General features: G+C 49.0%; 6 protein-coding genes across 6 annotated transcripts; all 6 read right to left on the bottom strand.

The window, feature by feature from the left end:
- Window positions 1–1,753: 1,753 nt before the first annotated feature.
- B0H65DRAFT_468373 (uncharacterized protein) lies at window positions 1,754–2,975 on the bottom strand. Its single transcript, XM_062826956.1, has one exon. It carries the CDS (start codon window positions 2,483–2,485, stop codon window positions 2,228–2,230), a length of 258 nt encoding a protein of 85 aa, XP_062680272.1. The 5' UTR covers window positions 2,486–2,975; the 3' UTR covers window positions 1,754–2,227.
- A 4,228-nt stretch (window positions 2,976–7,203) lies between these two features.
- On the bottom strand, window positions 7,204–11,668 carry B0H65DRAFT_220333 (PAB-dependent poly(A)-specific ribonuclease subunit pan-2). Its single transcript, XM_062822042.1, has 5 exons — window positions 11,534–11,668; window positions 10,001–11,433; window positions 9,698–9,948; window positions 8,946–9,644; window positions 7,204–8,893 (listed from the first exon to the last, which is right to left on the bottom strand). Exons 1-5 carry the CDS (start codon window positions 11,555–11,557, stop codon window positions 7,386–7,388), a joined length of 3,915 nt encoding a protein of 1,304 aa, XP_062680271.1. The 5' UTR covers window positions 11,558–11,668; the 3' UTR covers window positions 7,204–7,385.
- A 484-nt stretch (window positions 11,669–12,152) lies between these two features.
- On the bottom strand, window positions 12,153–13,224 carry B0H65DRAFT_549683 (uncharacterized protein; the record flags this gene model as incomplete). The annotated part of the gene is made up of 2 exons (XM_062829675.1): window positions 12,153–12,201; window positions 12,278–13,224. The coding sequence occupies 2 exons, from the start codon at window positions 13,222–13,224 to the stop codon at window positions 12,153–12,155; spliced, it is 996 nt and encodes a 331-aa protein (XP_062680270.1).
- Window positions 13,225–19,465: 6,241 nt separating this feature from the next.
- Window positions 19,466–20,264, bottom strand: B0H65DRAFT_220190 (uncharacterized protein). The gene has a single exon (XM_062822041.1). The coding sequence runs from the start codon at window positions 20,078–20,080 to the stop codon at window positions 19,607–19,609; it is 474 nt and encodes a 157-aa protein (XP_062680269.1). The 5' UTR covers window positions 20,081–20,264; the 3' UTR covers window positions 19,466–19,606.
- Window positions 20,265–20,449: 185 nt separating this feature from the next.
- Window positions 20,450–21,988, bottom strand: B0H65DRAFT_549682 (uncharacterized protein; the record flags this gene model as incomplete). Its single annotated transcript, XM_062829674.1, has 4 exons — window positions 20,450–20,679; window positions 20,742–20,764; window positions 21,118–21,739; window positions 21,883–21,988. 4 exons carry the CDS (start codon window positions 21,986–21,988, stop codon window positions 20,450–20,452), a joined length of 981 nt encoding a protein of 326 aa, XP_062680268.1.
- A 988-nt stretch (window positions 21,989–22,976) lies between these two features.
- On the bottom strand, window positions 22,977–25,272 carry B0H65DRAFT_443303 (eukaryotic peptide chain release factor GTP-binding subunit; the record flags this gene model as incomplete). Its single annotated transcript, XM_062825631.1, has 3 exons — window positions 22,977–23,033; window positions 23,093–24,879; window positions 24,939–25,272. 3 exons carry the CDS (start codon window positions 25,270–25,272, stop codon window positions 22,977–22,979), a joined length of 2,178 nt encoding a protein of 725 aa, XP_062680267.1.
- Window positions 25,273–25,407: the final 135 nt, after the last annotated feature.

Raw genomic sequence — 25,407 nt, 5'->3', positions numbered from 1 at the left:
CGTCCCCATCCCCGTCCCCATCTGATCCCCATCCCCGTCGCCATTATTACTACCTTACTATAACATATCTCTCAACTTCCATTTTGCTTCCCTTCCTGGAAAGACATCCCTTGAAACGTCCGTTGCTGCTGTTGTTGTTGTTGTTGTTGTGGTTGTTGTGGCGCTTGTATACTGTTCGTAGAAACTCAGGAAATAGGCAATCGTCCTATCCCTCTTTGACCGCCGGGCAGGGGGGGCGGAAATCTGTACAGGGCAAGCCCTCGCGAGCCTGTTACGTTGAAACGCGCGCAAGTTAGAAGAGTGGTGGTAATTGTCCTCAAGATTTCACCAAAAACAGGACAGACACATCTGCTGGCATATGTATGCGTGCTTACGGAGCGCCGCGTTCTGCCCTGCCTGTCCGGCGCTCAAAGAGAGGGATATATAGGACGATTGCCTACCGCAAAGACTCGGGCCGATCGTTTTTCAACTTCCAGGGCCTAACTGACAGAATCTATGTATTAGGTGCCTTAGGGTTTGGGGTTTGGAAGAGATTCGAGCAGTCTGCAATGCTCGAGTTGCCTCAAGTGTACTGATTATGCCAGATTTCAAGACTCGGGCCGTTTGTTTTTCAACTTCCAGGGAAATCTGGCATAGTCTGTAAACATACTGCAACATTTCATGCCCGCCAGAAATTGTATCAATGCAAGACGGTGATTTTGAATGTCCCTCCCTACCCTCCAGCGCCCTCTCTTGAAAAGAGACGGGGAAAAGACAGGGAGGGCACCAGAAAAATCGAATTTACAGTGAGTGCTTCGGGGTGGCAACACATCCAGTCTCTCCCACCCTTTTTTTGCGGGCATAAAATTCACATATTCGGGCAATACGCAGCATGTCTGATAATGCCAGGTTTCCCTGGAAAATTGAAAAGGACGGCCCGAGTCTTTGCGGTATTTCCCGCCGAGTTTCTACGGTACTGCATACTTCTACCCACAACAACTCCAACCAACTAGTCAGTCACTTTACTTACGGTCATCATTGCTGCCACACTGCCACACTGCCACACGAGCGAGCGAGCGAGCGAAATCCAGTCAGTCATGCATGGGACTTGGATGGATGAATGACCACGTTGACGTTGACGTTGACGTTTACGGTGCCGTGCCGTGACCCAGCAGCGTCAGCGTTCCAGTTTATTGAAGAAGTTAGGCTAGAGTTGGTTGGTTGCTAGAGGTATGTAAATTCTTCCATTCAGAGACTGGGTGGGCGTGTATGAGAAAAACGAAACATTTTTCTTTTTTTTTCCTTTTGTTTTCGTCTTGGGTGATATGAGCATTCAAGCAAGTTCTCTCACAGGGTTGGTTGGTTCTCTGGCTGTGTTTTCCAAGCCACACCAAGCGGTTTGGTTGTACCGTATCTCTCTGTATAGCTACTTAGGTAGAGAAAGAGAGCAAAAGAAGCGAACGTAATGCCGGACGGACAAAATTAGTTGAGAAAGCACAAACATCTCAAGGGGCCAATAAATCCAATTGAGCCCATCGGATGTCACAACGAACGCAATGTGTACGTACGTCGAACCGGCCGGCTCACCCAGGTGCTTGCTTGCTTGCTTGTTTTATTTCATTTCACTTCCGTTCGTACACGTATACCCTGAACGGCGGCGAGTTCATCTTTCCTGACAAAATGATGCATCAAGCAAGTTAACTCAAGAGCCGCTGTAGGAACACTCATCTGAGGAAAACAAGTTGCGCTTATCGTTTTCGTATTCACTACAAAGCGCAGAGATAATGACTATAGTGATTTTGCTCCAACTCATATGCCCTGAACAGACAGCCATGATAACCCAAACAAGAAAAACTATAAACTGAACGGAATGGGCCCCTTTGAATCGTACCAGAAACGCTTGCGATAGTTGTCGTGTAGAGCTCGCAGAGAAGACAAAAGAACAGGTTCAAGCCCAAGAGCAGCGAGTAGCAACCTGAACATGTCCAGATCCCGTTATTGGCATCCAAGTCGTCGTGCCTCGTCTCGTTCGCTGCTCTTCCTTGTCATCCGTATCCTTCTTTCTTCATTAATAGCGTCTTTGCCATCCAACATCTTCCTTCTCATCATGCCTGATCTCTTTGCCTTTCCAGCCCTGTGTGTATATCCTTCTCGTCTTTAAGAACCTCCCTCCTACTCCAGTCCTCATCTTCAAGAGTCTTCAAGAGTGCCTCAGAGTCCCAGAGCCTCAAGGTGATAAGCCAGCAGTTCAGAGCCCCACCCGATCACAACACAACTCCAGGAGTCCGCAAAGCATAATGACGCAGATGCCAAGATCATAGAAGACCATGACCACAAAGGGAGATGCAACAAGAGGGAGAAGTTGAAACTGGCCATACATACGGTAGCAGATCACAGGTATGAGCACCATGAGCCAAACAAAGAAGACCGTTTCCATTCGATGATCTTGTCGACTGAAGTGGAAGGGGAGAAGGGATCCGAGGAGGATGAGGGATAGGGGAACCATTTGATCTTTTTTTTCGTAGTTGGCCGTCGAGTTGAGTTGAGTTTTGTGACCCGGTCCTGGTGTGTAGTGGCAGCAGCGTCGGTTTATCGGTCTTGTTTTCTCTTCCGGGTTGGTTTAATTTGCAATGTTGAAAGACTTTGTAAGTTTGTTGAATCCGCTTGTAGTTTCGCTGATAAAATCATGTTGCTAGTAATTTTGAAAATCCAACTTCAAAAGTACCCACTACCCCCAAGGAAGCCAAGGCCTTACTACAAGTACGCCAAGGCCCCTGCTACATTCGAAAAGAAGGGCATATACAATCATTCTGTAAAAAGTGGACCAGGGGCCAGGGGAGTCGGGGCCAGGGTGATAGAGGAGTGCTGCACCGATAACGCCAAGTATGATGTAGTAGGTTATCAGTCTACCTTGACCGTGGCCGGGGATTAGTATGGTCTGCGTCGTGGTATCTGTCCCGGTCCGCCCGTCCTGTCCCGGTCCGCCCGTCCTGTCCAGGAAGCCCGGTTGGAGGCATGATTCTGATGAATGACAGCCGAGTCTTGTTTCTAATGTGGGATGTTGGCGATAATGTGATGCTTGTTCAAAGGGAACAGCGAACGGATCAGCTGTCCCAAAGATGATGTAATTCGATGTGGTGTATCGAGAGGAGGCGTCGGTGGAAATTGTGACCAGCAGAGACTTGTTTTGTATTCAAGACTCAAAGTAACAAGGTCTGGTATGAAGGAAGATGGCCACTTCAACGATAGCGGGGACGAGATAGTGGATGAAGACTGGGAGAAAGGCTCCGAGCAAGCGGGAAAGTCCACTGAAGACTAGAATGACAAGAATTCCGACAAGAAACAACTCGTGGAAAAGCACCGGATATCGACCTTGGCTGTCGAGTTTGGTCTGCGTGGTGTTTTTTGGCCTGTGTTGTGTTCGTACCGTTCTTCGAGTGTCCAGCAAGCTTGGGTTTAGCCAAAGCCAAAAGCCCATGACACTGCAAGGATAGTTGAAGTGTTTCGAATGCTGGGTGTTGCTGCCGATGCTTGTTCCAACCAAGTGATATTGGGCCTCGATAGAATAAGCTGTCGAAAATGGCGTGCTGTTCGTGGTGTTTCCAAAGAATGTAGTGAAATGGATGAGTGGTAGTGGTGATTTGTTGAGATGGACTGGAAGAAGAAGATGTCGTAATTCGTTTTCCCGGTCCTTTTAATTCGTCCCTCCTCCAGTCTGTCCAGGGTGCTGCTCCTTCTCAGACTCATCCTCTCCCCTTTCCCCGAGTCGACGTTAAGACAGAACAGCCAAAGACAAGAGGCACAGGCCGACCATGCCCGGCCTTAGCAGTCCTCAGTTGCTGCTGTGATTCATTTTGCTCCTGTCACATTGTCGGACTCGCACCTGCCTGCGCAGTTCTCTCTCCGCAGCAGCAGCAACAGCAAAGACTAGAGGGTTCGAAGAAGAAGGAGCATCGCGAGAAGGCGGGGCAACTTCCGCCCAGGACTTGCGAATGATGTAGGTGCACTGAGCTTGAAAGGCAGTCATCTTGGGCTTTTCGGTCCCACGGCAGTACCCCCAATACCAGTCTTTGGCAGTCTGGGGAACTCCTTGTTCTTGTGCGGCACTCGTTGCTGCTGTGGTGATGACGGCGGTGGTTGATCTGTGGTGGAAGGAGTGAAAGGAGATAACCACAGTGCCGCTGCTTCGTCAAAGTCGTTAAACCATCGGTGACGTCCTTGGTATAGATCATGGTGCTGAGCTCATAAAGACCGATTGGGTGTCCTGTTGCCGTACTATGCTTGGACACCATACCCGACTTTCTGACGTGGTGTTTTACTGATTTGAATGACGGCCCCGGTGAAGACGTTGTCGAAGTTATTTTCTTCATAGCCCCCATACTGGTGACCCCATATACGGACGGGGATGATGGGGTCATATCGGGCTTTCGGTGTGTGGTACCAAGTGAAGGAAGGTGCCGGTGAGTGTCCCGGTCTTCCGGTTGTAGTGTGTAACCCGGACGGAATCCAAATTGTCTGGCACTTGCCTTTTGTCTACTCCGTTTTGCCATTTTGGCGGTATGTGCTTTCTAGGAAATATAACACACGACATGATGTGACGTACAGGAGCGACAGGTGGCTCTTCAAAGGAAAGGATGTAGAAGTGAAGACTTGGGTCTTTCCCTGGCTCAAGAACATACTGATTCTGAGATGGGAAGTGCTGAGAACCCTTCTGTCCGGGCGAGCTTCTTGGGGTCCTTGGGGTTCTTCAGAGTTCTCGGTGATATGTGGTACTTACTGCAGTTGCTGGATGTGCTTCGTTTGATATGACTACCAACACAAAGTGTCCAGGATCAGATATGCCCTCGTTGGAATGAGGAGTGAAACTATTGATGTGTGGTAACGCCTGTGCTGGTGGTGATAGTGACGAGATATTGGTCGAAGACAGTTGAAGTTCGTATAATGGCGTCGTTGAAGTCTATACGGTGACCTTGTTGAAATTCGTATGGTGGCCTGTTGTCAACTGTCGGTCCCCTTTTGTACTCGCCTCGTTGACAACCTTGGGATCTCTCGTGCACGTCATTGCCCCATGATTCCAGCTGGCGAAACCCGACAACCCTAATGCACAGAGACACAAAACCATCATTCCCTTCAAATCCGGCTTGGAAACCTTCGAAACTGCACCGAATATTGGCACAGCCACACTTCTGATTCTTGGAACTGCGAGACAGCTGCGATGTGTATACGTATACCTTCTGCAGGATCCTGCCTCCCATGCCTTACAATGCATTGCGAGGCAGGTTTAAGCGGAAATATGGGAAAGAAAACCAAGGCAATGTCGGACTGTTCCATGACTTGCCAGGCTCTGTCTGGTTGTGCCCCAGGAAAAGAAAAACCCAGACAGGAGAGCAACAGCCACTACTCTCTGGACTGAAGTTCATCCAGCAGGTTTGGTTGTGAGACCAGAGTGATTACCGAACAACCTCGAACGAGAAACTCAAATTGGCTTAGACGCAGGGTTCAACACTTGCCGGGAGTTGTTTCGGTAGGTAGCTTTGCAGGTGTCAGGAGGCAATAAATGTATGGCTGCCGGATACCTTTAACCCAAGGGAGCCAGCCATTCTGAATTTTCCCCGCGATTATTCGGTAAGTGAATGGTGGTAAGTTAGCAGAAAGAGTGAAGAAAAAGGAGATTCTGAAGAGTCAGAACGGCCAGGTAAATGCTGGGCATAACTATGATTAGCCCCCTGAGATTGAAAGTCGCGAAAGTTGGTGATACCATGCCCAGACACCTTAAACGTGCGTCCAAGTCCACGATAAATGATTTCCCATGGTTGAAAAACGAAGCGAAGCATGGGTAGAATTGTCTGGATTGGATGCTTGCAGGAAGAATAATCACAGCAGAGGAGGAGGGCCCGACCTGGATGGGAATCATCACAGCACTTTGGAGTTGGGTTGGCGACGAATACCATACGTACTAGTTGATGAGACGTAAAGATTCCGTTCCGTAAAGAACGGCGAGACAACCGCCCTATCCACCGCTGGGAAATCCATACTCTATCCGCACGCTTCATGCTTCTACCTATGCTACGACTACAATTGTGACCAGCCACAACCAAATGTGGTCATGGCAGGACAAACTTCTTATGACCCGCTTTATACTCCTCCTTAACTTTCCCAGCTTTCCTTGCGTTTTTCCAGCCCTTCTAAGGCGCTACAGCAGGAGTAGAACCTTGATCCTCTTGCTTCTCCTGTTCCCCCTCCTCACCACCACCGACAACGGAAGAACCTTCTTCCTCCTTTTGCTTCCGCTGTTCCTCAGCGAGAGTAGGAGAAGAAGCTTCCTCGACAGCGGGAGGAGAATCTTCATCCTTTTGCTTCTCCTCTTCCTCACCAACAACAGCAGGGGAGGAGGAACTGACAGCAGGAGAAGCAACTTCCTTGACAACAGGAGAAGACACTTCCTTGATAGCAGAAGAATCATCCTCTTCGAAAGCAGGGGAAGAAACTTCCTCGATAGCAGGAGAGCCTTCGTCGCAACCAGGGGCTTCTAAAAGATCTTGCTCGAAATCAGGACCATAAGGTTCAGGAGCAAAAAGCTCCTCCTGCTGCCTCCGCAATTCATCATCGTCAAATTCCTCGCCGACGAAAGGAGGAGAAAAATGAACAGCAAGAATATAACTATAACCACTGTCAACAGCAGCACGAGAAGCAGAGGTTTCCTCCTCTAGCTTCTGCCGCCTATATTCCTTCAATTCCTTCCTTCTTATCTGCCGCTTTTCTAGGTCCCTCTGCTTCTTTTGCTTCTTTTGCTTCTTTTGCTCCACAAGTTCCTCATCAACAGGTTCCTCGCCGACAGCAGAAGCTACTTCCTCTACTTCCTTCACCTCTTCCTCGCCAACAACAGCAGAGGAGGAGGAACTGGCAGCAGGAGAAGAAACTTCCTTGACAGCAGAAGAACCTTCGTCGCAATCAGAGGCAAAAAGATCCTGCTCGAAATCAGGAGCAAAAGAATCCTGCTGTTGCTTTCGCAGTTCATCATCATCAGGTTCCTCGCCGACATAGGGAGGTAGATTGGCAGCAGAAGATGCTTCCTCCTCACCCTTCACCCGCTTCTTTCGATTCTGCCGCTGCTTCCATTTTGACTGCCTTTTTTGCCTTGCTTGCTCCTCACCAGCATGCTCCTCACCGACAGCAGAAGAACCCTCCTCGACAGGAGGACCGACAGCAGGAGAAGAGGCTTCCTCCTCTCGCCTCCGCCGCAGGTTTGCCTTGTAACGCTTCTTTTTCTTCCGTCGCCTCTCTCGCTCATTCGGCCTTATTCGCTCCTCCAATTTCTCATCAGCAGTTTTCCCATTATAAGCAGTACGAGCCCCTTGCTGTTTTTGCGTTCCCTGTCCCCCACCAACAACAGAAGAAGAACCACTCTACTCTTGCTTCCCATGTTCCCCACCAGCACCACCAACATCACCAACATCACTACCACCACCGACATCATTACCAGCCGCCGCCGCCGCAGCATCCGCCTCCCGCTCCGCAGCCAAAACCTGCGGCCTATACGGTATAAACCTCGACTCCGGCAGTCCAGGAGGGAGTCGAGCAGGAATAAACGCCGATCCCCCCATCATGCTCGTAGGCGCCATATCATTCGGTCCGCCCCAATACGCGCCATCCGTTCCATAACCACCGTATCCACCACCCATTGTTCCTGTTCCTGTCGCTGTGATTCCCGTGCCAGCAGCACCAGCACCAATAGTATCAACGCTAGTAGCTGAGCTTGGCTTTGTGACACCAGCGACGGTAAACGGTCCTCCGAGACCGATGGGTTTCCTGACAGGGGTGGAGGGCATACTACTGCTCGCACTTGCACTTCCTACGCCGCCGGTGGCGGAGAGGACGCTACTGCTACCGGTTGTTGTTGTTGTTGAGCTGGGGATTTCAAAGGTTCCCTCGGATGTTCCGGGTGCGGGGACGGGAGGGGTGCTGACGCGGTGTACTGTCCCGAAACCGGCGTCCTTGGCTGCACCGGTGGAAATACGCGGCGGCTTGAAGTTGAGTGTTTTGCCCTTTTTGTAGAGCGCTTCCAGGACATCGTGGAAGCTCCCGTTAGCCATGAACTCTTCGTACTTCCTGTACAGCTTTAGTGCTGTCTGAGCGTCTTCGATAGAGTCATGGGTATTCTGCTGAATGTCTTCCTTGAGCAGATACCAAGCCAAGAAAGCGAGCGAAATCTTGCGCTGAGAAGGCGGCTTCATGAAGATGATAGACGTATCGATAACCTGATTTCTAGGCACTTGGATATTGATGACGCGGAAATCTTGGCTGAGGCCGTGGCCGAGGAACTTGCAGCCTAAGTTGACGAGCACCCAGAGCTTTTTGTAGGCGGTCTTGGGGGACACCAAGTTACGCTGGGAGTTGATAGGGTCCAAGTCGGTAGGCGTGATGCCGGACCATTCGGTGAGATAATCGACAATGGTCTCTTTGATGTGGATGTAATCGTCGATGAAGGCAACGCCTTCTCTGGGGCCTTGACCCCGGACTACCGAGGCACGCGCGATGGCGTGCGAGATGGGTCGGATGGTCTTGGATTTCCCGTCTTCGTCGATATGGATCTCTCTCTCCTTAAGTCGAATAAATTCTGTATCAATCGCGATGACAGTTTCGGGACCGGGAATCTCTGTCTCCCGGTCAAGTATCTCGTACGTCTTGAGGGCGTGTGGGTTGTTATCCCTGAAGAGGACGGATGTATCCAGGCGTGTCTTCCAGTCCATGTTGAACCGATGGTTGGCCGCCTTGACTTGGAACATGACGACGACCGGCATCTTCCAAGCGGCATTGAAAGTGAGGGCCTCAACCTTGGAGATGCTTCGTACTGAGAAGTCGTTAAAGAGATGCCAGCGATCCTGGTCTTTGCTCTCTGGCTCAGCGCGTCCAACTAAACATCACGTCAGCACCCGCTTCCATCTCATCAAAAGAAAAGTACATACCATTAACAGTAGCCACCAAATGGCTCTTCTGCGGACTCTTCGTCTCAACGTTAACCACCGTACCCACCAGCGAATACACCGTAATGTTATGTATCCCCCGATTAAGATGCAACTTGAGGTCATCCCCTTCATAGCAGTAAACATGGCCTTGGTCAACTATGATACCAATCTCCTCAGGCAGCCATCCGGGGGTAGACCACAACTTGCGATGCTCCGCAGTGGTGATCTCCGTGCAGAGCGCCAAAACAGCTGGGATGTTGAAGATGATCTTGCGCTGGTCGAGGTTTTGGTAGCGCTGACACTTGGTGCAATAACCCTTGTTGACAGCCTCGTTCTCGAGCCCAGCCTTGAGCACTTGCGAGAAGGTGATCCGTTGGGCCTTCATACCACGGATGTTTGGCTTCGCTGCCGGATAGCAAAGCTTGTTGACGAATGTTGTTGCTGTCCTTGGGCTGACGTGTTGACAGTGCATACACTTGATTTGGTACCTTGCGTCGGTCTCTAGGAGTTTCTTGACGAGATCAGGAGGGTTCGGAGGCTGGTTGAGCTTGAATAGAGTCCTTTCGAGTTCGGTAGAAATCGGAGGTGTGCCCTTGTAGTCCTGGCTAATCTTGTCGAAAAGGAACATGGTGAGGTTCTTGACCAGCGTGCTGGGGTTCTTGTCTTTGGCGTTCTCCTCGAGGACACCACTAACAGAGGCTGCTGATACGTCAGTGGCGATATATACCCAGTTACACACAAGAAACACTCACCGTTACTGGTATGATTAAGAGCTCTGAGCATGTTGGTAGCATGGCAAGAAGGCCCTTCACCTTTCTGCAGCATATCAAAAACATAACCCAGCTCGCACAACAGACACGGATCAGCTAGACAGGCCGTAGCAGCGTGCTGAAGTGCCATGTTTCGCAACAGAGGGGTGTAATGCATGACCTGCAGTAGGGAGTTGGCATAGGAGTTTGTTATGTTGTTCTCCAAGCCAGGGTATTGGGTGTTGTTGAAGAAGCTGTGGGCCGAGTTAGCATACCATTCAAAAACAGTCTGATATATCTACTTACCCAAAGTCAAAATCATCCACACCAAACTTGCTATACTTGATCTCACATATCCTATATTCCGGTGGCGCCTCCGGCCTCAGACTCCAATGATCGTTGTTCGGAGTCGTCACCGCCGTCTCGGTAGTAACAAGGGTGTTATCTTCCGAACCCGCCTGTGACTCGCGTGCCTTTTCACTCAGGAACTTTGGCGCTCGTATCGTGTTGGACGTCTTCATGGTAGACCGGGTATCTATGTATTGATTTCTCTGCAAGCCCGTCTTGTTGGGGCCAATGTATCCCCACTCGGTCTTGGTAAGGGTACTCAAAATGTTCGGATCGACCTGTTGCGGAGGAGCGCCCACGTCGGAGATGATATCCGGCGGCAAGGCTGAGAAGAGCTGCTCTCTGTAGTACGGCAAGCCGATGCGGCTCAGGGGTAGTTCGTCCAACATGTCTGGGTCTGGCGGCAACAACGACGGCTGAGGGGGGTCCGGCAACCTGGGCGGTATTCCTATCTCGGTGAACTGGATTTTGTTTGGTGAGCCCCAGATGTAGGTGTTGTGCTTGTTATCAGCAAGCGCTTTTCCCTCGCCCGTCCTCGACACGTCAAAATGCAGCACCACGCCCTGAGGCTGCGTGTAGCAGACCTGGCTGTTGCTTGGGTTCAACAGATCCGTCACATGGATCTGGCCCGCCTGGTTGACGACGATAGCAGTCGTCAACATCCTCGGGTGCATTCTAACGTGAGCGGCCAGCGGCGCAAAGGGCACCGGGTTCATGGCGCTCATGTTCTTCAGGTCAAACACCTTGACATAAGGGTCCAGTATGGCCGGGGTGTTGTGCGTCTGCCTATGTGAGCCACCGCATGTAACAATAAAGTCGTTGGACGTGTCCAGATCGTTGATGAACGCCCCGTGGGCCTGCCATTGTTTCTTGATGGTGAAGTTGATAGGGTCCAATATGTTGACGGTGCCTTTGTTCGTTGCCGCGCAGATGTACCGGCTCATCTTCAGGAAGGAGTAATGATCTTGTGTCGGGAGCTCCTTGACGACCTCGCCCTTATTGACGTCGATCACCAACATCTTGTTCTGCCAGCCGGCCACGAGGATCTCGGACGTGCCCTTGCTAGTGAAGGACATGGCGCGCAGATCCTGCATGGACTCATGGCGGATACTCCAAATGGGCACGCCGCTACGTGCTGCCATGTAGACGCTCCGGCTTCCGAGGAAGATGACGCCCTTATCGACGAAGAGGAATTGGCGGAGGGGACCGTCGGCTTCGGGGTGTATTCGGAAGGCAGTGAATCGCTTGAGCTCGCGGCCGATGAAGGAGCCGGCAAAGCCCTTCTGGGTGCCTATCCATAGCAGCTCATCTTGGTTGTCGAAGGCTATCGTCGACGCGGGTCCGGCATGGTAATCTGGATGGATTGGCGACGGGTAGGCAACACAGCCCAGCTGTAGGCGGCAAGAGGAGTGTTAGCAGAAGGTCTGGCCGAGGACCTTGAGGGGAGGGGAGGGAGAGGGAGAGGGAGAGGGAACAGATGCAACGACTTGCCTGGGTCCAATCCCGAGAATCCATGACCGTCTAGTATGTCATCTTTGGTGGAAAGAAATACTGCTTGGAAGCAAATACTGTTTGTCCAGTTTCTGGTTGGAGGATACGCCGATATTGTAGAGAGTTGGTGAATGGGTGAAAAGCGAACTGAATCCATTGTCCGAAGATACGTACCTCTACCAACCGTCAGGGCCTGGGCCGCAGGGTAGCTTGGAGGTGGCCCCGCCAACACTGCCAACCCTTGCATTTCCACACCTATAACCCTGACCCTCGGCTCTGTCCTAACTAGGTTCTGAACTGCTACGGAATGCCGACGCACAAGTGCGAGAGTCGTCAACTACAGCACCCTGATCACGCATCACACATCACCCGTCAGTGGACAAGAACACCAAAACAGCTACGTATGTCAAAGAGTTGTCTTAGCAAGCAAGACTAACAAGAAAGGTATAAACAAACAAAACAAAACAACCAACGAAAAGCCATCCCATAACGCAGTCAGGAAGACGGCATGAAACCGAGGAAGAAACAAAAAATCCCGGCAGTATTAACCTCCCAAAACGCCCAACAGTTATATTATGCAAGTCCACTTCATCACCATCACCGGCTCATAACCACCAGCTTACTTGGTCAACCAGCCCAAGTAATCCGCAACAAGCAGCGTTACCATCCTATATAATCATCGTCAGCAAAGTCCATTCATCAAGTCAAGTAAGTTCACGAGTTCAAAGAAAAAGAACAACTTACGCATGCGGCGCAATGCGCACATAATACGTCCCAAACCCCCGATAAAACCTAAACACACCCTCCTGCTTCGCCACCTTGGCAAAGCAATCCACCATGCCATTATACGGCAATTTTCCATCCGCGCCCCTCGTCTGCTTCTGCAGTCTCGTCTTGACAAAGTCAAACGGCAGCGAGAAGAACGAGGCAAAGAAGCCGGCAATAGCACTGGCACTCAACGTCTGCACCTCGCTCGACCACTCCGTCCTGGTCTTCAGCTGGGCCTTGGCCTCCGAGAAGAACGCCAGCTGGCCAAAATTGAGCGCCATGGCGCGGACCACCGTGGGGGCAGCGCCGGCCCAGAGCGCCGCGACGCCTTCGTTCCGCGCGATGCCGCGGAGGGCGTCGATGACGGATTTGTAGTTCTTGCGCTCGGCCACGGGCTTGAGGCCGTCACTTTGCATGCGGATGAGGGCGAGATCGGCCGGGTTGCCGATCATGGCCGCGAGACCACCGGCCGCGAGACCGGCCGAGGCGCGCTCCGAGAAGCCAACCGTCTGGCCCTTCTCCTTGGCCCGCGCCGAGAGCCGACTCATGAAGGTGTCGAAGCAGCCGATGCGGGCCGTGGTGTATACGGCTTGTCGGAGGAGACCGGCAGAGAGACCGGTGTAGAGGTCCATGGCCTTGCCACTGGCGATGATATCGCGCGTCACACCGAGGGGCGTCGGCTTGGGACCGCCGGCCTTGCCCTCGCCGGCCAGCTGGATGCGCACCTTGATCATGTCGATGGGCTGGATGACCGTCGTGGCCACCATGCCGCTGAGACCGCCGTTGATGAACGGGAGTGCTGCCCGGACGGCGGGAGTGTGGAGGAAGTCGGTGGCGGCAGTGACCGTCTCGGCCGTTGCGCTCTTAGCTGTGCCAACGACATCTGATGTCGCGGCCTGGGCGGACTGCTTGACGGTGGACATGGTTTTTATGATTTGAAATTAACTTGTTGACAAGATTCTAGGACGACTGGAGAGCAGGACGAGGACACCGACAAGATACGTGTCAGATATGTTTGTTGATGAGCCAGGAAGTCCTAGCGGGTACTGCAGGGCTTAAAGCCATGTTAGCCCCAGCTCATCTCTTTTTTATATGGAGTCTCTTCTGCAGAAGTATCTCCATATGACAACCAGAGTAAGCCGTCATCTATGCCGTCAGCCCCTGCCATGTCCGGGACCCTCCTGGGAGAGGCTCCAGTGGCGGCGGCTCACTCGACGGAATAGAAGAAATCATGGGGATACCCGACCGGGAAAGGGAGGAGCTCTGGGGAGGTGGCCATCGGGAAAGGTAGGGACTCGTTCTTCTTTTGCTGCATGCAGGACAATTTGTTGAAGTGGGGCCGGGCTGGTCAAGCTCGAGTCAAGGAACACTTCCATTCCACTTTGCGGCTTCGGCAGGGCTCAAGCGGGCATGTGGGGAACGGAGGCGCCGGGGGAGCTGATATGGGGACTCCAGTTTGGGGAAAACCAAAATCACTGGGATGCTCAAAGATGGATGGTGGTCACTCAACCATGATCCATGGTCATCTGTGATGTGAAATGATGAGACGGGATGCACGCAATGGATCGAACTTCTTACGGGATGGAAGACAGTCTCTTTTCGCAAGTGTAGGGACACTCCTGGTAGATGGTCGGTAACTGGTTTTCCAAGTTGCGCCTTGCTCTGCGCTTTGTAATCCGTATACTCGGGTCGTACTGCAAGCTTGGAAGCTCTCGCGGTTGGACTGAATGTGATGCCGATTGTCAGAGCGGGGTCGCGTGCTCTGCTTTGCACGGTCGGTCTTGAGGATTCGGTCGAGTAAAAGCGGCGAATAGTCGTAGGCAGCAATCAAAATACGAAAGCAATGGACTTGGTCGTCTGAATGGTTCCTTTAGGAAAAGCAATGTGTTCCAAGATGGATGGAATGGTGTTGAGTTTGGTGATTTCTTTGTCGTAACTTGAAGTCTGGTTTGGTCTAATAAGAGGTGCTTCTGACGTGAGAGCACCAAACAAAGGAAGAAAGATGGAAAAGTTCCTGGGCCGCGGCAAGGTGATATGGTTCGGGTTACAGATATATCATCTGATGGGAGAAGGGAATCGGCCTTTTATTATACAACAAGGTCAAGTACGACTGAATGACTTTCCTTCATCCGGGTTGCTCCCATACACCACAGTCGCGGCGTATAAGTGGAGGAGGGACCAATGGCCGGGCTGGACGGGGGAAGGGAGGGGCAGAGAGAAGTCTTGGAAGAGTGTGACCCCGGATCTTCATGTGCCAATATGGAGGAATGGAGCACAACCGGGCTGGATGGAAGGAATGATTTGAAGAGCAAGTGATGTGGGTTTCGGTCTTGGGGTCGAGCATTACCGACATGCTGCATATCAATCTGTCTGAACAGGAGGCTAAGACGGGGTACAGCAACGACGCCATTGCTTCACGATACCACATGGTTCCGACTTACAGTAGGCTGTTTGAGGTTGATAAAGATGAGTGTAAGGCAAGCACGATTCAACTGAATTCCAGCCATGATACGATGTCAGATTGAGAGGCCATCAAGATGCTCTCTTCAAAATGGTAGTTGCCCTCTCCCATCCCGCGCCTGTCTATCAGATGTTTATTCAATGAGCCAGTGTTCCTTCCTATCCACATCTCACATCAACAAGTTTCGATATCAAGTATCCGTCTTCCACCTCGCAACAAAAGCAATCTTGACATCAACATGTGCACTTGCTGATTTCACTTCAAAGTCATAGCTTGACGCTGTCCTGTTATCCCCGGGCCGCCTTAGCACAATGCGGGGGAGATCGGACCATGGGGACGGACAGATGGAGAACCAGGAGAAAGGGGATAGGTGCGCCTCTATTTCCCAACCCGTCACTTTCCTTCATCACAGCCGACCTACCAACCGACCTCGAGGTTTCCTTTCTTGGTTGATTAGACGTCGACAATTGCGGGGTCACCGGACCGGATGCTTGATCGCGAATTCGCGGGACCTGTAGGAACCCTTTGACAGGCCTTTGATCCCCTGAAGCCCCACTTCCGGTGTAAGCAGACCTCGAAACCTAACCCAAGACAGAAACAACGACCACTTCAGCTCGTTCGAGGAAGGCCTTCAATCCATGGTCCACCATTGACTTCACTAAAAGAGCTTTGAAAGTTTCTGAAGAATTATCCTCACCGCTGACCTTCATCAACACCAAGACAGGTCCCCTTTTTCTCAGGTTTCGTTTCACGACGTTGATCAATCGCGTGGGGATGACGTCAATGTCAATGCAGCAACACCATGCCCCACTATCACCAGCCCGCTAAAGCGCCTGGCACTTCTAGCGCCCCAGGCCCAGACACAGCCTGACAACGTACCTTGGCCGTAGCGTTGCGCTTGGTTGGTTTTAGTTCGGGACCCATAGCGCTTAGCAACGGAGCAACCCGAACCTAACTCCAACATCCGACCGACCCTACAGACGACGGGAATCCGTTCGTATGACCGACCAGCACGGAGTTCGAGACCCGGGCCACCGGTGGAGCGGTGATCGGCTATTTTACGAACGTTCGGGTACCCGTGGAGATAGGGTGGCCTTTTTCACCCATCCCCACTCTCCTACAGAGAGTGGGTCACAAAACCGTCGGACAGCTCAAAACCGCCAGACAGTTTTAGTATACTTTTAGCTGTGAAAGTCAACATTTTTATCTAAACACTAGAAATAATCTGGCTATAACTTGATAGTCTTTAACGTGGTCGGTCTAATAATTTAAATATAATATTTTTACGTATAAATAAATTACCCTATAGGGAAAAAAGTAAATAAATGGTAATTATTATAGTGCTATACCCTCCCCTTATATAACCTTTTCTATAGTTTTCTTTTTCTTCTATACCCTAATTTTTAATATAATATTCTAGTATAGGACTACCCTTTTACCTTCTAGTATAATACTAAATATAAGGGAAGGGATGTTACACGTAGCCAGAGATGGGTATGGGTGCAAGGACTATACTACCCTAATGGCTAACTTGGACTAAAGACAAGAAGTTGAGGAAAGAAGGAAACTCTAAAAGGGAAGGCTAGATGGGAAGGACTGGGTTTTATACCCTGAACTCTGGGAGGGAGCCAGGCCAAGCCCAGAACCTGAACTATCTGAACCAAACCCGTGAATGGAAGCCACCTGTGAATGGAATTCATGACGACTGGTGGTGCCAGCCATCACAAGGGGAAGGTAATAGGGTTTTTAATTAGGTAGGGAGCTCTAGGTTAGGCATCTCCTCCCCTTCTTCCTTATTTTCCTTATCCTCGTTAAAAAGAGAACTAAAAGAGAAGTTAGGATCTACTATATTATTACTATCCTTACCATCATCATTATTATTATTATCTTCGTCGTTATCCTCCCTATTATAATTAAGCAGTATAGGGTTATTAATACTAATAATACGTACTTTATCTCCTAGTAGAATTATACTTTTGTCGATAGCGGGCATATTTCTTAACGATCTAGTTATAGAATTAGGAACTTACTTAATTAGTATATTAATAAAGAAAAGTAACTTCCTTCTCCTATTGTATACTTAAAGAAGTTAAGTAGGGTTATTAAAATTAATATAATTATTAACTTATTTAATCTTTTCGAAATATTTATAAAAGGTAACTATACGAGGGTGGCTAGTATTAATAATTAATTTAATTCTATTCTTTAAGAAGCGCTTCCATTTATCTTACTCCTTCTATTATTCTTTCTAATAATTTTTAACGGTAATATTAATAGCCTTTAATTGTTTTCCCCTAGTAGCCACTTACTTAATTTACTCCCTAACCTCCTATTAATATTATACTTATTTAACGGCAATATTATTTATAAATTCGCCCTCTAGTTTAGCGAACCGCCTTCTAATCTTTTTATTATTAAGAGTTTCTAATTATTTACGTCTTTTAAGAAAGAATTCTATTAAGTAGTAATAATTGAAGTATCTCTAGTTAAAGCTAACCTCTATCGCCTTAAATACTATACAAGTAGGAAAACTATACTTTTTAATAATTTTTCTAATACGAGTAAAACCTTTTTAAATAGCAGCCTAGCAGCGGGCATCGTTTAGAATTATCTCTAGGTAGGTTATACTATTAATTTAATTTATTTTTTCTTTTAATATTAAAATAATGTAGGCAAGGTTTAGTAAGTAAATTCTTAATTTTTCGAAGCTAAATATTATATTTTTAATTTTAAATCCTTAATTTATAATATTTTAAAGGTTACGGATAAACTATTTACGGTTTATATTTAATTCCCCCTTTCGAATATATTTTTTAAATTTCCGCTAATATATTACTTTTATCAATTAAAAAATACTTACGTCTATAGGCTATACAAAGTAAAATAAATAAAGGGGGAAGAATAAAATTAAAATATTATATTACAAATAATATTCGTAGAAATCGAAGTTATAATGCCCTTAAAAGGAATTTAATACTAATAAATAATAAATCTGTTATTTTAAAGAGGTAGCGTATTTCTCAAAATTAATTATTTCGTTAGGGTTATAATATAAGAAGTCTTGCTCCTTATTATATTCTTCCTTATTATAACCAAATTACTTTACGAAATCTACCCCTCTCTCTTTTACTTTAGTATAATGTTATTACGACTATTTATTAAAATAATATATCTATTTTAATATTATTTCTACGTTATTAAACGCGGTATTAAATCCAACGAACTATGCTTTTAGATAGAAGTTATTATTAACTATATCCTTTAATAACTACGTTTTAAATATTAAAAAAATAGAAATATAGTTACCGACGGTATTCCCTGCGCTAATTGAGGTAACGGATTTATAGTTAGCGAAATTAAATAATTTTAATTATTAAAAAATATAATTAATATATTATTATTACCCTATATTATTTTATATTCTTCTAAAGGGAGGTACTAATTTACTTCTTTTTTAAGTACTTTATAATTAAAACTTCGATACTTGCTGCGAATATCGCTATACAGTACTCCGCTTTATTCGTATTTTAATAAAAAGATAAAGAAATATTATACTCTTAAACCGCCGCTTCGAACTTTTTGAAGAATTTTTCTACGTACTTAATATATTACTTAGTAAAAAAAATAGCGAATTTCTACTAATTTAATCTTCATTATACTATACTATAAATAATCCTTCTTCTAACGAATATACTAATTATACGATATACCAAACGTAGAACCAATATAATAAGCTTATAATTGGTTCGCGGCGTTAATTATTAAATTTCTACTAAAGAATAACCTTAATTCAATAAATTATATTAAATACCTCTCAAAAGTATTATCTTCTACTTTTATTTAATATATCAGTCGCTCATTATTGCGTATACTAAATATAAATATACTTATCTCGTTTAAAGCCTTTATATATTAACTAAACTATAATTTACTATATTTAAATATTTTCGTAGCATTAAGAAAATTAGGCTCCTTAATTAAGCGCTTTTATATAAATATTTTAATGACGGAGTTGTAATACTGAGTTCGAGTATTAATTAACTAGCATACTATATATATATTGGTGGATTCGCGCTCAAGGGGTACTATTTCGACTAGAAATAATAAAAATACGATAAAAGATAATATTACAGTTAATAATAAATATCTAATCAAAAAATCGAATCGATGCGAGTCCAAATAGCGAAGTACAAGATATAGTAAAAATATGCAGTTTGGTTTTTATTTTGGTGTAGTTCGCTAATAAAATGAAATAGGTCTATATTGTTGTATATGCTAAGACTGTCCAGCGGTTTTGAGCTGTCCGACAGTTTTGTGACCCACTCTCTGTAGGAGAGTGGGGATGGGTGAAAAAGGCCACCCTATCTCCACGGGTACGGGGAAAGCAAGGTCGACATTGCCGGAGCTGGATCCGAAGTCCCACTTTTTGAGTACCGAGACCCCTTGACAGGTTTGGGGGTCCATCTGCCATCGTCACCAACTAACTTCCACTTGTTATTTGCTTCTAAACCTTATGAATGGAGCTCTCCCAACAAGGCTCGAGCTCGTATTTCTCACCGCTAGGATACCATGGAAGATAAAAGTCGACGGCATGCGCGTTCGGGATTCATAGATAAAGTTTCATATGGAGGGTTCGAGTGCTCACTCGCCGGTCAATATCCCGGTGGCATATCATGGTTTATCTGGGGGTGACTGGTTGTTGTGGATACCTAATGGGAACGGCAACTTCAACATGTCATCCACTTCCTCCATCTCCCATGCGCCTTCGTTTCATCCATCTTTTCTTTCGGCAGTCATGGCCTACTTTAGAAGCTCATGATTCTTCCTCACCAAGTCTTGCTTGTTCATGAGTAGTAACATTTCACTCCGGTAACGACCGCTTGAGTGTCACGGTCATGCAAGTGGTCCTGTTTATACTCTTGCAAGTAAGCAGGGCGCGGCCTAACTGCACTTACGAATTCCCTCCTTACTGCCAAGGGGACGAAGAAACAAGAAGAAATGGAGAGAAAAAGGAATATGGAAAGCGACGAGAGGGGGCAAACTGAGCACGAAATACGTAGCAAGCCCGCAAATCTCACGCCAAAATACTTCTTGGTGATCCTCCTCTGATCACAACTCGAGCTTCTCTTTATCCTTTCCGTCATCAAATGCTTCCGACAAGCATGGGGTTGTCTGGTGAGCAAACGAGATCCTAGACTAGTAGAATGGACGAGGATGGAATATGGATGGAGAGCAGACTGATGTATGTACTTCAGCGATTCTCCGTTGGATACACACAAGATTGACAATTCATAGATAGTCTCAGCCCTGCTAAGCATGATCAAGGGTACAGGTAGGTATGGCGCGCCCCTCAACAGGTGGTATCTCAGATATGGTCCTAGTATTAACTAAAGTGATGAGTAGGTACACTCCTTGTTCTGTTGCAGGATGGCGGTTCACACAGGGAATCACGAGGAAATGAAATGCCTCCTTGACCACAAGTGGACATTGGGAACTTTCCATCCATTTCACATGTAGAACCTGAAACATAAGGTAGGTATGTAGAGCCAAAATTCATCAACCACTCCAAGTCATATATCTCCTTTCCGAGCTCATTCATTCCCCCCTCCCCAACCAAGTCTATAATTCGTTCCTCCTCCATTCTTCTCCAACTACTCATCCCACAACCCTCATTCAAGACTTAGTACCTAGTACGTACTAGGCATCGTAGTCAGCCGTCCACCATCAACAACAATCACGTTTCCGTTCAGATACGCTCCGGCCCGCGAAGCCAGGTACAGGATTTGCCCGGCCATGTCGAACTCATCGCCCATGCGGCCGAGAGGGACAATCTTCTTGTCGAGAGGGATGACGCCTCCGCCGGTCATGGAGCCGCCGGCGGCTTGGACGATGGGAGCGGCCATTTCGGAGGGGAAGACTGTGGACAGAGTTAGTGGCCGTGGAAAGATTGGGAAGGGGTGGGAAGGGAGGGAGACTTACGGCCGGGGCAGATTACGTTGCAGCTGTGAGAGATGGAAGGTTAGCAAGTTTTCTTTGAAAAGCGGTAGACCCCCTATTCCGATAGGGTCCAGGTTGGAAATGACGCCGAGAAGCATCAAGGAGTTGGCTCAAACGGACACTCGTCCCGAGAACCCTTTTCCCCTGGCTCTTCTCACTTGAAAATCGCCAGTCTGTCCAACCTCTTTCACTTCTCTCTTCACCTCTCTCTTCACCTTTCTTCACCTCTCTCTTCACCCTTTTTCTCTTCACCTCTCTTCACCACTTCCCGTTTCCCCTAGCGTCTCACCACAGCCCCCCAGTCCCTCCAGTCCTTCACCAAACCAAACAAAAAAAAGAAAAAGATCAAAAAACTCACCGAATCCCCCACCTAGGCAACAGCACACTCAACTGCTTCCCCACATGCGTCGCCGCAGCCTTACTCACCCCGTAAGCCCACCCGCCCGGCGCCGCCTTGTTTAAACCCGCAATACTGCTCGTCACAACGATCTGACTGCTACTCTCCCTCCAAACCCCCTCCTTTACCCCCTCAGTAGCAGCAACTTGGTTCCCCTTGTCCAAAAGTTCCAAACAAGCCATAGCCGTATACCACACACTGCCCACATTGACCCTGAACGTCTGCTCCCATTCTTTATCAAAATCCACCGCCAGATTCTGTTCCCTGAATTCCTTGAGAGTCTTGGGCTCGCCGGTCTCCTTGTTCACGGCGGAAACCTGCGGCCCGCCGACGCCGGCGTTGCAAAGCAACAAGTTCAAGTATCCTGTATACGGGTCGGAGGAGATGGTGGACACTAAAGAGGAGAGGGAGGTGGGGGATGTTACGTCGCATTCTAGGGGGACGACTACTGGTTCTTTTGTTGAAGGAAGAGAGGAGTTGATGCGGTCGGCGGCGGATTGGAGAACCGACAGGCGGCGGCCGGCGATGTAAATGCGTTTGGCGCCGGCGGAGGCGAGGGATTGAGTTAGCATTAGGCCGATTCCTGTTTGGTGGTGATTTTGTGTGTGTCAGCAACAGTGGTAGTGGTAGTCTGGGAGGGAGGGAGAACCGGAGAACTGGGAAAGGACGGGTAAGGGGAAGGGGGTCAAGAAACAAAAAAAAAAAAAAAAAGTCGGGTGGACGTACCAGAACCACCGCCTGTGACGAGGGCGACGAGACCCTTGACGGAGAAGAGGTTGCTCACGTCGATGGGAGGCGCGGTGGCTGGGGAAGCTGTTACTGGGACGGACATGGTTGGTGGTGGTGTTGAGAGATATCGATCAGTGTTTAATAAAAGTTCGTGATGTTGTGAGTAGGTGTGTTCGTTCGGTGTTTGGGAACTGGGTGAAATCGGGTTGCTGTTCGTCTTATTAGTAACTACACTTCCACGACTTGGTATCAGCACTCTGAAACGATAAGTGGGAGAGTGAAGAAACAGTTGAGATGTTGACAGTTCTGAACTCGCATTTTTGGATTCGGTGGAAGCTCCGGATTTGTCATGATGTCATGAGAGGAGGAATATGAGAACTTACCTTCGTCGTGAACCTTTGAATTCCTGGAGTTTTTCTGGTAAAAACTGTTGCAACGTCCTCAGTTCCGGAGCTGTCTTTTATAACGACGGAATTACAAATCCTATATGAAAGAAGCTGTTGTCGTTGTCATAGACTCATATCCTCTTCCCCTCATACGCTCGGTAGCCTCCGGAGTGGGCCCGCTTATAACACCTCCTCCGTTGTTCGGCATCCTCTTCCGACGGGAATAGCTCGTCATCGGCCCCGCTCTCCCCGCATGTTCCTCGGGGAGTTTCTCGAAGTTCATTGTCTTCACTTGGGAAGGTTTGCTAATGTCAGGTACAGCTTGGCTTGAATCTTGCGACATCAGTCCCGATGGAATGATCGTCAGTGATTTGGGTGGGCAATTCCATCCTCCATGTCACATGGAGGTCTGGGCAAGCCAATAAATATCATCATAAGAGTAAACAAAAAATGACCTGGGTATCCAAGATACCCGGGCTTCCCAAACGTAACAAAACTTTTGATTCCAACTGGTATTTTGCTCTATCTCCCCAATGCTTGGACTCGAACAACGTAAACATGACCCTTACAAAAGCTTTTTCCGCGCTCAAGCAAATAACCAATGTAAAACCTACTCGATCCCGTTTACGTTGTTACCATCTTCGACTTGATAAATACGATTTCTTAACTCAAGTCCGCCGACAACACCAATCTTCTCTTCACCATTTAAGCAGAGGTGTCGGTAATGAGCTTGGTAATCTTGCCGATAGCAATAGTTTGACCCTGCGGTAGTTGTTAGCACGTATTTGATGAAGTAAAGGGGCAAAAAGACAAAAACATACCTGATCACGGAGGGTGAAACGACCCATCTGGGGGTAGTCCTCGAACCTCTCAACGCACACGGAGCCGGCACCACCGGTAACCTCAAGACGAGCAATGATGCTGTCACCCTTCTTGGCGTGCGAAGGAGGAAGCTTGGACTTCCTGTTGGTGCCCTTTTGGAGCTTGTGGAGGAGAGCAGCGAAAGTAACCTCCTCAATAGCGGCGTGGACGTGGAGCACGCAGTTGAAGCCGGCAGTCAAGATGCTCTTGAGGTCAAGGATACGGATCTGAGCTTCGAAAGCGGTGACGTTATGCACAAGACGCTTGGGCGAGCAAAGAACGAAACCGGGCATGATCTCTTCTTCTTCGATGCCACGGAGACGGAGACGGACTTGCTCACCGCACTGGGCAACGGAAACCTCATCTTCGGTCTCGCCGTAGACAGCCGAAATATCGACCGACTGCTTGTTGGGCATCATGATCAAGCTCATACCCTTCTTGATCACACCGGCCTCGATCTTACCCTCAATCATGGTACCCATATCACGGTACTTGCCAGCAACGGGCATCATGAAGGGGGCGTTGACCTTGCGCTCGAGGGCGTTCATGTTATCGAGGTACTCGAGCAGCGAGGGGCCATCGTACCAGGGGCAGACATCCTTGGGGACGCGGTCCTTGATACCCAGGGTCTGCTGGGCAGCGACGGGCATGAAGAAAACATCCGTCTTAAGGTTGTAACCAGTACCCTTCAAGAACTGAGCAAGCTTGGTCGTGCACTCCTTATAGCGCTCCTCGGACCAGTTGACGGTAGGGTCGTCCATCTTGTTGATGACAACGACGAGCTTGTTGACACCCTGGGTCTTGGCCAACATGGCGTGCTCACGGGTCTGACCGCCCTTCTCGAAACCGGTCTCGTACTCACCCTTACGGGCGGAGATGACGAGGATACCGACATCGGCCTGGGAAGCACCACCAATCATGTTGGGGACATAGGTCTTGTGGCCGGGGGCATCGAGAATGGAGTACTTGCGCTTGTCGGTCTCGAAGAAACCGCGACCAACCTCGACAGTCTTACCCTTGGCACGCTCCTCGTTGGTCAAATCAAGAGCCCACGAGAGGTACCAGGTCTCACGACCCATCTCCTTAGCTTCCCTCTTGTACTTGTCGAGGGTACGCTGGTCAACCATGCCGGTGACGTAGAGAATGGCACCACCGAGGGTAGACTTGCCGGCATCGACGTGACCAATGAAGATAATGTTCATATGCTCCTTGCCGTAGATTTCCTTGAGGGTCTCGTCGTCAACATCGGCGGACTGAATCTCCTTCTCAACAGCATCGACCTCGCGAATAACCTTGGTGCCGGAGTTAGCGGCCGAAGGGCTGGCGCGGCCGGAAGAGGGAGCGGGCGAAGTCTTGCCGCTAGGAGCAGCAGATTCGGACTTCTCGACGGCCTTGGTAGCAGCAACCTTGGCGGCGGCCTCAGCGGTACCCTCCTTCTTAGCAGCGTCCTTCTTGGTCTCCTCCTTCTTGGGTGCCTCCTTGGCGGGAGCAGTGCCGCCGATGGAGAGAACCTTGGCGGCGGGCTTGGGGGCATCACCACCGATGCTCAGAACCTTGGCAGGAGCATCGCCTCCGATGCTGAGAATCTTGGCAGCCTTGGGGGCCTCGGGCTTTGGTTGCGCCTGGGCAGCGGGCTGCTCTGGCCTCTTGACGATCTGAGGAGCTGGCTTGGGGGCATCGCGGTTCTGCTGTTGCCTCTGCTGGTATCCCTGGTTCTGCTGGTAGCCACCATATTGTTGTTGCTGGCCTAGTATCCGTATCTATCAGCCTGGTTCATCCACAAGAACGTATTAACAAGCGGCCTACCGTAGCCCTGGTTATATCCCTGCTGACCGTAGACAGCGCCGTAGCCCTGCTGCTGCTGGTTGTTGTACTGCTGTCCGTAGCCCTGCTGGCCGTACTGGGGGTAGCCGCCGCCATAGCCCTGCTGGGCGCCGCCGTAGTATTGCTGCTGGTACTGGGGGGTGAAGCCGGGAGCGGCGAACTGGCCGGGAGTGAAGGCGGGAGCATTGGGAGTGAAGGCAGCGGCGCCGGGGCGGAAGGTTCCAGCGCTGATGTTCATCTGGTTCTGGGTCTGGCGCGCCAGGCGCTCGTCCTGATCGGCGGCATCCTCCCAGTTGTTCTGAACGTTTCCAGACATGTTGGATAGTGGTCGCGTGTGTTTTCGCGAAAGGGTACCGGCGGGAAGTGTATGGGTTCGAGGTCTCGCTCGGGGGGCTGGAGAGTGGTGAGAATAAGAGGGATGGTCAGCAAGATTGATTCCGACTCTGTCGAC

The sequence above is a fragment of the Neurospora tetraspora genome (genome assembly GCF_033439725.1).
Source record: "Neurospora tetraspora strain CBS 560.94 chromosome Unknown B0H65scaffold_5, whole genome shotgun sequence".
In the NCBI taxonomy this organism is placed as follows: domain Eukaryota; kingdom Fungi; phylum Ascomycota; class Sordariomycetes; order Sordariales; family Sordariaceae; genus Neurospora; species Neurospora tetraspora.
This window is presented reverse-complemented; position numbering and strand designations above follow the sequence as displayed.